This window comes from Dysidea avara, chromosome 11, assembly GCF_963678975.1.
Source record: "Dysidea avara chromosome 11, odDysAvar1.4, whole genome shotgun sequence".
NCBI lineage: Eukaryota > Metazoa > Porifera > Demospongiae > Dictyoceratida > Dysideidae > Dysidea > Dysidea avara.
In genome coordinates this window covers 20,791,939-20,803,787 of record NC_089282.1, presented here as the reverse complement: position 1 = coordinate 20,803,787, position 11,849 = coordinate 20,791,939, and the positions used below count along the sequence as shown (strand labels likewise).

Below are 11,849 nucleotides of genomic sequence, written 5' to 3'. Positions count from 1 at the left end.
TATGTAACGCTCCAGCATGGAAGAACGACTGCATGAAAATAGATGGTCAAAACTGACCGGCCTTTTTCATTTTATAAAATGCATGGCCGGATAGGGTTTTGAGGTTTCCAGAAACTGCATGCATATGGTCAAGTTAAAATTACATTTTGCATGCCAATTAAAATCATTGTAATTGTGAATTTTGGCCATGGATAGAGACGTAGCCTGTACATCCAAATCTAGGGGAGTTGGACTGATTATAACATCAATCTCTTTGTAATTTCCAATATGATAATTTTCATTCAGCTTTTGAGCCACCAACTGATGTTTTCAGCTGATAAAGTTGTATTCAATTTGTTCTAAAAATATTAGCAGACTCTGAATGACAAGATTTTCACATGTGTACATGTAGCGTGACCACAGCCATCTCAGCTAGTCTTTAGTATTACTAAGAGGATAGTCTGACACACTAGATGATGTGGTTTTTATCGGATACCGCAAGAAGATCATGCATGTTACTTGTCAGTTTTCTGTGTCTATCAAGATTTTCTTGTGCACAACTGAAGATTGCAGTTGACAGTAATGTTTTGTCACAGAAGTTTGAAGTAGTGGCCTTTATACTTTAAAGTCTTTGGGCAGAGTTTGCTTCTCTGCTCACAGTTTGAGCAAGACAACTGAAGACTTTTTTTATTTATTTGAAAAAAAGAAGTCTGATTATTGGCTTTATTTTACACCTGATAATAGGCGGAATACCTAATGATAAATAAGGATGCTTACTACATTTTGAGAGGACAATAAAAGTTTGATTTGCTCAGCAGAACAGTCAGCAACATTAAAATAGAGCAGTATAATTGACTCTAATTTAGACCACTTCATTGAACACATGAAGTAGGTCCAAAAATGACCTCATTCATAATAACAGCTATGTACTCCTTATTTAACTTATTCATGAGGTTAGCTGTGTAACTGCTACTAGCTACTGTACTGTATGGCCCAATTTTTTCGAGGTTGCACAATGTTGCCTATGTAATATTTCGTGGATTGGTAAACATTCCCAAAATGTATTTGACAATATATGTGGAGGTCTAAATATTTCCAAGGATAAAATTTTCACACCCTAAAACTGCAAAATCAGTGAAATTTTCCCCTGGAAATATTTAGCTATATGTGTATGAGACTAAATAGTGTATAATGACTTGGGGAAAGGGTCTGGTGAATTCCTCTGCCGGCGTGCCCAATGATAAGAAAAGCAGTCTGGTAATGTGAAACCATAAAATAAAAGGTAGATATATAGCTAGCTATGATGTTAACACAAAATGTGTAGTGAACCTATTCAAGCCACATACAAATAGCTTATCAAGATCATCTTTCTTTTTAGAATGATTAATGTGGAATTCTTTACTTCATGGCTTCCTTAAGAGCATGACCTTTAGACAATAAATATACTGGTTCAATATGTCTCACTCAGGCAATGGCAAAAGTATTTGAAGCCCATACATTTCATATACAGAGCTACTCTAATAGAACATACACTTGTACTCAAAATACTCTAATAGAACAGTCATTTCCAATTACAAATAAACCAGGGCACAGATAAAACGAAGGTCAGATAACTCAAGGTATACTGTACCTATTCTTGTGTAACTTATTTCACTACATTTGTCAAAATAAAATATACATGTAGGTTTATTAGAAAGTATTGTCAGTGAAAACAAAATAATACAATAAAGCTAGTCTTTCTTTACACGACGTGTGTTATCAAGGGCAGTAAACAGTTTACTTCCAAAGTAGATCATCATGATGGAAGGAAACACCAGCCATATAGCATTGGGTATAATAAACAATGTAATTGCAGTACTCGTGTCAACATGACGCAGTCTATGACTTCCATTACACAGCTCAGTAAATTGAATCACGTATAACAGTGTCTTCCAGAATGTCAGCGCGCTCACTAAAAACCCTATCAAGACTGCTTTAGAGCTTCTCCTAAGTATCTGGAAAAACAGATAATTATTATTACATGATATGAATAGAACTTACCAAGAGAATGGTCAGAAACTGCAGAAGCACTTCAATAATATTCATCCTATACCACAAAGTCACAGAAAATATGTAAGAGCAAAGTTTTAAGCGTACTCTACGCCCACACATTGTGAGTTAAATAAAACAATCACAAGGAAGTTGACAACTGAAGTTCGGATACCATATAGCAGGTTATTGTAGTGTCTGAAATTTCCCCTGAATTTAAAAATAGCAGCAGAAAATTTAGCGATTGAATGGCAATACAAAAATCCGATGTGTAAAGCTTATGACAAGTGCGAACCAGTTTTGTTTCAACTAGCACAGTGGAAACAAAGTGATTTAAGGTGCATGGCGTCGTACATGTAACCATTGCATCACTTTGGCTGCTGTCTTTCACATCCCCGGTCATATCCATCATTAAACTATACTCTACATGGGCTGGGAGAAAGAATAAATAGAAAACTGACTGAACCCTTGCTAGCAGGCCTGCAGGCTAGATCATAATCATTTTTAGTCCAAGTCAGTAGTTAGTTCGGGTCACATGCACCTTTCCTTATCTGCACTGCTTGTTTTGATTAGCATTAACCATACACAGCTTTATCCCTGGCTTTAGCTGGGCAAACGTATCTTTTCAGAGTGTTTAGTGATGAAGCTGTGACTTTAGACTACATCACATGATAATGTTATTAACACGATGTCAAAATTCTCACGAATTAAATTTTAGCGAATGATTCCAAACGCTAAAATTAATTTCTCACTATAAAAACCTGCTCTACCGTAACTTTATGAGTAGTGTATGCATGTGCGTGTGTAGTGTGCATGTGTATGTGTGTTGTGTGTGTAGTGTGGTACACACGTGTGTGTGTGTAGTGTGGTACACAAGTGTGTGTATATTGTGTTATATACATACCATGTCCCTGCCCAGACAAACTCATCTTTAATATTACCATAACCCTTATCAATTTTGATGTACTCGTCATCTTGAGAAAAGAAAAACAGCACCATACACTCTGAAAAAATCACAATAGTACATATTTAAAATGGAAGAAGACCATTCTGTTCATAAAAGTCATTGCCACTCATCAGAGTAACAAACCCACTGGAAAAGGCAGAGAAAGATCTACTGACCAAAAATTTTCATTACAGGACACACACGTGTAGCCTCCTCTTTATTTCTTTTGTTTGTGAGTGGGATACAGGGATGACAGAAATTCTTTATAGATATTCACCAGTTTTCGCAAGTGTTGATTACCTAAGCGCCAGACATGGGGCCAAGTACATGAGTACTTATACTTAAGTACACTTAAGTACAAGTTTGAAAGTACTTGTACTTTACTTAAATACTTTCTTAATTATCCCAATGTACTTGTACTTATACTCAAGTATTTTTGCCAAGTACTTGTATGTACTTGAGTACTTAAAGTAGTTTTAAGTACTGCAAACATTGTAGTTTGTACACAGTGAGCGTCAATGAAAATAAATTTGTGAAGTTGTAGTTTTCAACTTCTTGGTACTTTGTACAACCTTACTATGTATCACAAGCAGCTGTTTAATTGGAATTCTGGTTTATATAATAAAAGCAATGCTGTCGTTTAGATTGGGAGTTGGAGAGAATGGTTGACAAAAACCTGACACTACCTGCTGTCATGAAATATTTTGTAATTCCTGAAGTTTTATCTGAAGGAGACTGTAAGGCTAAATGCAACTACTGTAATGAGTGGTTTGTTGAATTGGTGGTAAGAAATTATCATATATAGTGCATAGTATCCTTCTACATCAGACACCATCCTTTCCATTGTGGCAAAATAGTACTTGTATTATTTATCCCAATTAAGCAATTATTTAGCATTGCAGGAAAAGAATTTAAATCCGAGCGTAGTAGACTTTAAAATGATTATATTATGCAGTGTAATAGTTCTGTGAATATAAAAACTGTACCTTGCATGTTTGTATCTCAAGCTTAAGTTATTATACACAGCTGTTGCTATAGGAAATGTACTGTACTTGTACTTTACCTAAGTACTTTCAGTATGTACTTGTACATTACTTAAGTATTCTCGTGATTTCAGTTGGAGTACTTGTATTTATACTTCAAAAACTCAAAAGTACTTGTACTTTACTTAAGTACTTTTAAGTGTACTTGGCCCCATGTCTGCTAAGCGCCCTCCAGAGACCTACCAATATTTGAAATAAACAAAAGAAAAAAAAGTGGTTTGGCTGTAAAAGTCCTCAGACGCACGCATGCACATATAGTACAGTACACACACACACACACACACACACACACACACACACACACACACACACACACACACACACACACACACACACACACACACACACACACACAACACACCCTTGTAGACGCAAGCACATACACACACAACATGAAGTTACATGAACCTATTCTGAATTATTTTGATTGATTGGTTTTTATTTAGCTCAAATATTTGACATAGCCATTCTTCCATACAAGAGTGGTCTTGCGTAGCCAGACCCTTCTTTTGTGTGGGGGCGGGGAAAGAAAAGGGTCTGGTGGACATAGTACAGCATTGTCGTTGGTCTATCCCAAGATAATAAGGATTCTACTGCGCAGCTTCCAGATTGTTGATTGGCACAAATGACGTGATTTGCTATTATTTGCATCCTGTTACCATAGCTACTACTGAAATATCTATGGTAACAGGATGCAAATGCAGCAGATCACGTCATTTGCATTATACAACAATCCAGAAGCTGCACAGTAGAATCCCCATGATCTCGGGATAGCCTAACAACGATGCCATACTATGTTCACCAGACCCTTTTCTTTCCCCGTCCTCAAAAGAAAGAAAAAGGTCTGGCTATGCGAGACTAATACAAGAGTGTACAAAGAACAAATGTACAACTACAATAAACACACAAGTACAGAAACAATAAGTACAACACAAGCACACAGATACAGGAACTATTTGTACACAACACAAATATATCAACAAAAAATTACACATCATTAAACAATTATACACTGAAAAAGGAAAAGTGGAGGACGGAGCAACTTCATCAGGCAGATCATTCCACCAGAATGCGGCAGAATGCCTAAAGAGTTTCTTAGATGACTTGACCATATCACTCAAAAGTGATCTGGCCACGTGAGACTGTTAAAACTTACATGGAGTGAAGAAGTCGTGGAACTTTCCTCCAGGAAGTGTATGCGGTCTCAGTAGAACAAATCCACACTCATATATAACTACCAAAGCTGACAGAAAGAACCACACAACCGGCCAACGCGAAGAATGACTAGACTGCATTTCTGACGGAGGGTGTCACGTGACGGCTTCAGCGCAGGTGCTTTACTCGTCTCGCGTGGCCAGACCGCTATTTCAGCGCAGGGGCTTATCGATTAGAGCTTATAAGCGCCCGCGCAGAAAAGGGTCTGGTCCAGTTCGTATAGGCAAGTCGTCCTCAGCACCTTCGTCAACACTTGGAGTGCTGATCATAGGTACGTCATCTGACATTCACAATTATCCATATACGGCATTCCAACGGGTAGGCCAATGACGTAGTGACCATTGGGATGACGTGGCCCCAATCAACACCCAACACCACGTTGTTGATTCTGTGAACGACTTGCCTATACGAACTGGACCAGACCCTTTTCTGCGCGGGCGCTTATAATCTCTAATCGATAAGCCCCTGCGCTGAATTAGCGGTCTGGCCACGCGAGACTAGTGCTTTACACAGCTTCTACTGAGGATTTCCAAATCTTTGCAACACGTCTGAAACGCAAAGCGGAAAACGTGATCCAGTACGTAACTTCCTAACAACCTAAAATTTACATTATTTGTAGGTGTCAATGTCTTAAATCACTTCTCCAAGCCAAAAGGATAGAATAAATAAATCATGAGATACAACATTTTGAAGTTGCAATTTTCCCATACATTGTCAATGAGAGAGGCAACAGTTGCCAGGGGCGGATCCAGACTTTTAAAAAGGGGGGTTCCACTTTGAAATAGCAACTTCAGCCTAGCTGTATAAGTTGAAGACCAAAAAAGGTCATCACCTGCTGACAGTAGCTGCCACCTCACCAACTATATTTCCTATTTATAACTAGATATATAGCTTGCTACACTGCTCCTCAAAAGACCACTGTGACTGCTCTATTAGAGTATCTCGATTTGACTGCTCTATTAGAGTATCTCGAGTGAGAAGGCTTTTCAAAAGGGGGGTTCCATGGAACCCTTGGAACCCCCCCTGGATCCGCCCCTGATTACCCCTTCTCAGTAATCACACAATTGCAAATCATGGGATTCAAGCTAGGTGTAGTATCTATGGTCATATCTTATGATCTATATATATATACACTATCCATTTAAAACTTGGAGAGATTATTGTTGACATTCACACCTACAAATTATGTAATATTGAGATATACTGATATACTTTAGAATTTCATTGAAATACCTCATTTTTGTGATTGCCCAGAAGGGGCAACTGTAGCCCCCTAGCTTACATAGATATGTATGGGAAAACCACAAATTTTGAAATGTCATATCTTATGACATATATATGTTATCCTTTCAAAATTTGGAGAAGTTATCACTACACCTAATAATACTGGGAAATTCAGGTTGCTAGGGGCAACGATTATTTCTATACGCTATAAAGCCTTATTATGGAACTTTTGTCTATTTGTTTATAATTGGGATGCGCCAAATCATAGATTCTAGAGGCGCGCAACTCTAGAACACAACTGACCCCAGAAACCTGGGGTTAGTGTATCTATGACTGAGCTGAGGCTGTGCATAATGTCTAGTCAAATCTGGGAGCCTCTATAGCTACCCACCACAAATTGCATTCCTTTATAGTTTAATAACTAGCTAAAGACTGAAGTGCCGGCCTAGACACTACATTTATTTTTACAGGACGAATATCAATGCAGCATCTGGGACTCAATGTCACATTTTGCATGGTTCTTTCAGATAAATATAGACTTCTGAAGTAAGAGTAGCAAATGGTCAGAGAACTTAGAGAAGTGATGTCTGATGCAATGTATCACCTGTTAAACAATACGGGGTGAAAACTTTTATGGACAGTAATAGCATTCCGCACTCAGGTTTATGTCCCATGATGTTGATGAGTGAGCCAGGAAGCAAAGTATAATTAAATTCCAGAAGGACAAACTTCTGCTATCCAGAGAAAGTGATGTGATAGACAACACAAAAACATAACTAGGAAACTCTAGAGGAACAAGCCACTCTTTATTTTTAATATGTTGACTCAGAGCAGTATATAACCTTAGTAGCTACATGGGGCAAATGGTTACCATACATAAAGTTATGCTAGAAATAAAAGTGATCTTAAGTTTAAGAGAAATTAAAGAGAACCAAATCTTTTCATGGAGAAATCAACTCTTGGCCATATATGCACAATTTATGGCTTTCAGCTCATCTTGGAATTTCAAGAGGTCAGAAACCTCAGTTAGTTGTAATTGGTGGCAGATTAGCTAACTTCTCTCCATTTGGTGGTCAATTCTACATACTCAGCAGTGATACTGCTTCAATTATGCAGGCTGTGCTTGACTACTCCCATGCAGAATGACAAATTTCCAGCAGACATTCACATTATGTAGCTACTACATGTAGAGGCAGATCTGAAGAGAGGGAGGGAAGGGACTAGAGCATAATTTTATTACTAATATTATAACCTAACATCTGATTGCATTTTTAGAATATGTGATTGCTCTATTAGAGTATATTTATTATTAATTGAATTTCTGGTATTCCCACAAGGTGCATTTGGTATTGTAATAGAAAAATTGTGTTACAGCTGTGGTGCATGCAGTCTTTGACTATAGCTACTTGATCTACTGATTGTTAACTGTGAGTTGGCATAGTAAATTCTCATTTGATTCACGCCTTTGATCCAATTTTATCCTGACATAGATAGCAGGTTAGTGTCATGTGCCAAACAATTTGTGTGTGGGGAGATGCTTCCACACAAATCAACTGGCACACAAGACTAGATGGCGGTATAGACTGCAGTGTGTGAAGTATACTACTGTGTACTGTCAAGCTGCCAACTGAAAATTCAGTACAAAAGTACTATACCCAATTGCAATTCCAGCAAGTCTTCATTGACTATATATTTGTATAGTGTAATAGATCAGAGTAACAGCTTTTTTGTGATAGTTAAACTTGTGATAGCCCATCTTTACTTTTCAGCCATATCAAAGCCACCTGCTTTCACATTCTAGCCACGTGCTTTCACGTTCTAGCCATGTGCTTTCACATTCTAATGCAGGGTAGTCCTCTGCTCTAGAATAGCATAACTGTTTGAGAGCAGAAAAAAGCTACATGATGTAACAATTGATGTATACAGATGTAATAATTATATAACACAATGCTGTACACATGTGTATCAGTACTAGTACTATACATGCACTTGACTAGCTAACTAACGTGCTGTTTAGTCTGATGACGCCCTCCACTCAAGGGGCGGGCATCAGCAGACATGCTGTTTGTATCAAGTGCATTGCCATGTATGTAGATCACTTCACTTTTTCAGCTGTAATATGCTTGCAGGCAGGATCATTGGTCATCATTTCAATTACCATCAAATAGTGATCTGGTCTACTTCAGGGCTACTCCAATGGCTGCTGGAATATGGTCTTGATTTTAGAATCCACAACTGTTGCATTTACAGCTGTCTATAGCACTTTAATTGACAAGAAGAAAATATGCTGACTGCCTGGCAGACTCCTGTCAGCATTCAAGCATTAATCGGATGGCTGCAGGTTCGAGGCTGCTCAGGCCCAGTCATGGATCTTTTCTCCTTTCTCCACCTTTTCAAGCACACCTTATGTAGCAACATTAAACAGGCTGTTTTACAGACCTTCAGCACTTGTGCTGTAAAACCTTAATGAATAAAAATATATACTTATAGCTACACCAGAACCTCTCACGAAAGACTCTCTGAAGTAAGGACACTGGCAATAAAAAATCTCCATTATAAGAACAAGATTTTGGTAAGCATTTCAAAATTGTTTGACTTGATTACAGTCATAGAATCAACAATCAACTATTGGCCATTTTCTGACCAAAATCAGCATTATATGACCAACCAAAATATATCTGTTTGGTTGGATGTATTGAATGGACTCAGAACTGAGCCATTACTAACTTACAAAAAAATTCTGCAGTTTTTTTCAAGTCACGTCCAGCACTGGATTGTGTACACAAGCTTATTTAGCTGGTAGCTATGTTGAGCCAATTTATTTTGAAGATTGACTTTGTCATGTCTTGGCGGTTGTGCCATACAAATATAGCTATCTTATCAGGGCCGTAGCCAGACTTTTATCTGGGTAGGCTCTTTTAGAAGAAAAGTAGACCTTTTTATATGACATGTTTCAGATTATATTATGGTGTGCGCACCCAGCATACTGAAACCAGGGGGTCTGGGAGCATGCCTCCCCAGGAAATTTTTTGAAAATAGGTACTAAAAGGTTGAATTTAGTGGCATTTCAGTCAATAAATAACAATTTTTTAGGTAAGCTGAAGACCAGCTGTATGGATGATATCTGGAAAAATATTTCTATACTGCTACTGTATACCATCTGCACATGCATGTATCTAAATATAATATATTGGAATGTCACAGTGAATAAGAATGGGAAAGATTGAGCACTCTGCCATGATCAACAGGGGCAGTGGAGCAGAACAAAGGGTGTCTTAAACAATGAAATTTACACATTGCATGGAGTTGAAGTATGGGTGCTATTCGTGGGCTCTGTATGGAGAGGCTTTTCTACCAAAATCTTACATTTTAATGAAAGCTCGGTTTAGACAATCTACATGTAAATTAAGTAGCTTTTAAAAGAAAATGTAATCGTGACTGTTCTATTAGAGTGGTTGTTCTATTAGAGTGGTTGACTGCTCTATTAGAGTATCTCGATCTTGCATTGCATATAATACAAGCACTGAATAAGTTACCTGGAGCACTTAATTTAGCTTCTTATTAGTGCTATCTAGTAAACTGTAGCTAATGGACTTTTGCTCCTGAAAATTTGGACTTGTATACTAAAATTGTGGATCTTTTTGGTTAAATTATGGACCTTTATGCTAAAATTGTGGACCTTTTTACTGAAATTGTGGACCTTTTTTCCAAGAGGGCGGTTCTTCAGAACCCCCCGAACCCCCCCTGGCTACGGGCCTGCTTATACTGCTGCTGGCCAAATCTTGCTCTTCCCATGTTGGCTTGTATATACAGTAGCTGGCTATAGTGATCTCATTAGCCAGTGGTCCACTTTCATTTGTGTTTTGCATTTGGGATGTGTTCCCTTTTCTCTGGACACAAACCTGCAAATTATTAATAACAATAGTAATAATAACTGTCCAGTCACGTTCCTAAGTCACACAACTTAATCATTAGTTTCTCCTCCCTGCTGGTGTCAGCTATTTTCCTTACCAATCAATCGCCTATTGTACATGTGAGCCAATTAATAAATAATTAAATCAGCCTGCTCATATTGCTAATTTGAGTATTCAGTTAGTATTGATAATATGGCCAGCTTTGTGTGTACATACTGCATACATACAATGCTATCTACTAACATGTCACATTATGGGCTCAGTTTGTGCTAGCTATGAAGTGTAAAATAGTGCAAGTTAGTGGTTTAATATCAATGGGAAATGAACATTGTGGGTATAGCAAAATGTGGTAGCTCTGTAGCTATACTGCAATAAAGACAAATAATTAAATTAGATTGTTAGAAAGGTGTGGGTACACAGAAGGCTTATATTATGCCCTGCAAGTATGCTCCCCACACACATAAATTAAATACAAACATGGTAAGCAATGTAAATACACAGTACAAATAACTACATGCACAGTTGCAAAATATCAGTAGAACAGAACACAAATGTACTGAACAGTTTAAAATGCAATACATGAAAAACCATCAAGTTAATTAAAGTACAATTAAAAGTTGCAGCAAAGAAAGTGACACAGTGCAGATAGAAATGCGATCTGATTTGACAGCTGTAGAATGGAAGGGGAATAGTGTTCCAGAGAAAAAGAGTTGGTGTTGACAAAGAGAGAGTACTAATGCAGATTAATATCCAAGGGCAGAATTGATAGAGCCAGTGCTGGTATGTGACCTGCATGGTGATAGAAGAAAATTGAAACTGAATAAATAGCAACCCTGGTATGGAGTGGAGTTCTGAAATTTTATTCCTGAAAGATTCCATCTACTACCATGCATCAATTAGGTGCACATCATTGAATGAGCCAACTCCTTTGTTGCGAAATCAAATACCAAACAGGTAGAGTATACTCTAGCTAGAATTGGTCTCCGTCACAATGTAATCGCTTTTACTGTTGTCAGGAGGACTTGAAATTAGTGTGTGACATAGATAGTTCAATGTATGGGATGCTTTGGCTGCAACTGAAGATTCCGCTACTGTCATAATTTCTTTGTAAATCCGGTGCTATGTCATCAGCAAATAGTTCCATGTTACTAAGATATGAGTGTGAGTGTAAGAGAGAAAACCATCAATGTTGAAAGCTAACAATGTTGTACTGGCAACATAAATTAAATTAATGCATGTGAGTCCTTGCAAGAAACATGTGACCACAAGTACAGTACTAAGAAAGAACCTAAATAGGATCATGGGTACTCAGTAATTGCTTCCACCCATGCAATCATTCATACCCTACCCACTAGAATGTAGGGTGTCAGAGAGAAATCGTCATATTTGTATACCTAGTAGTTGGATAAGGAAGTTATTCTATCAACACTGTCATATGATTTCCGGAAGTCACTATGTGATTACATCACGCATACCTCACAACCACAAAATACACTATGT

The 11,849-nt window shown here is 37.8% G+C and overlaps 1 protein-coding gene across 1 annotated transcript; it reads right to left on the bottom strand.

Annotated features, from left to right (window-relative positions):
* Positions 1-1,612: 1,612 nt before the first annotated feature.
* Positions 1,613-5,559, bottom strand: LOC136239053 (uncharacterized). Its single transcript, XM_066029795.1, has 4 exons — positions 5,153-5,559; positions 2,912-2,981; positions 2,020-2,065; positions 1,613-1,973 (listed from the first exon to the last, which is right to left on the bottom strand). Exons 1-4 carry the CDS (start codon positions 5,289-5,291, stop codon positions 1,710-1,712), a joined length of 519 nt encoding a protein of 172 aa, XP_065885867.1. The 5' UTR covers positions 5,292-5,559; the 3' UTR covers positions 1,613-1,709.
* Between the last annotated feature and the right edge of the window lie 6,290 nt (positions 5,560-11,849).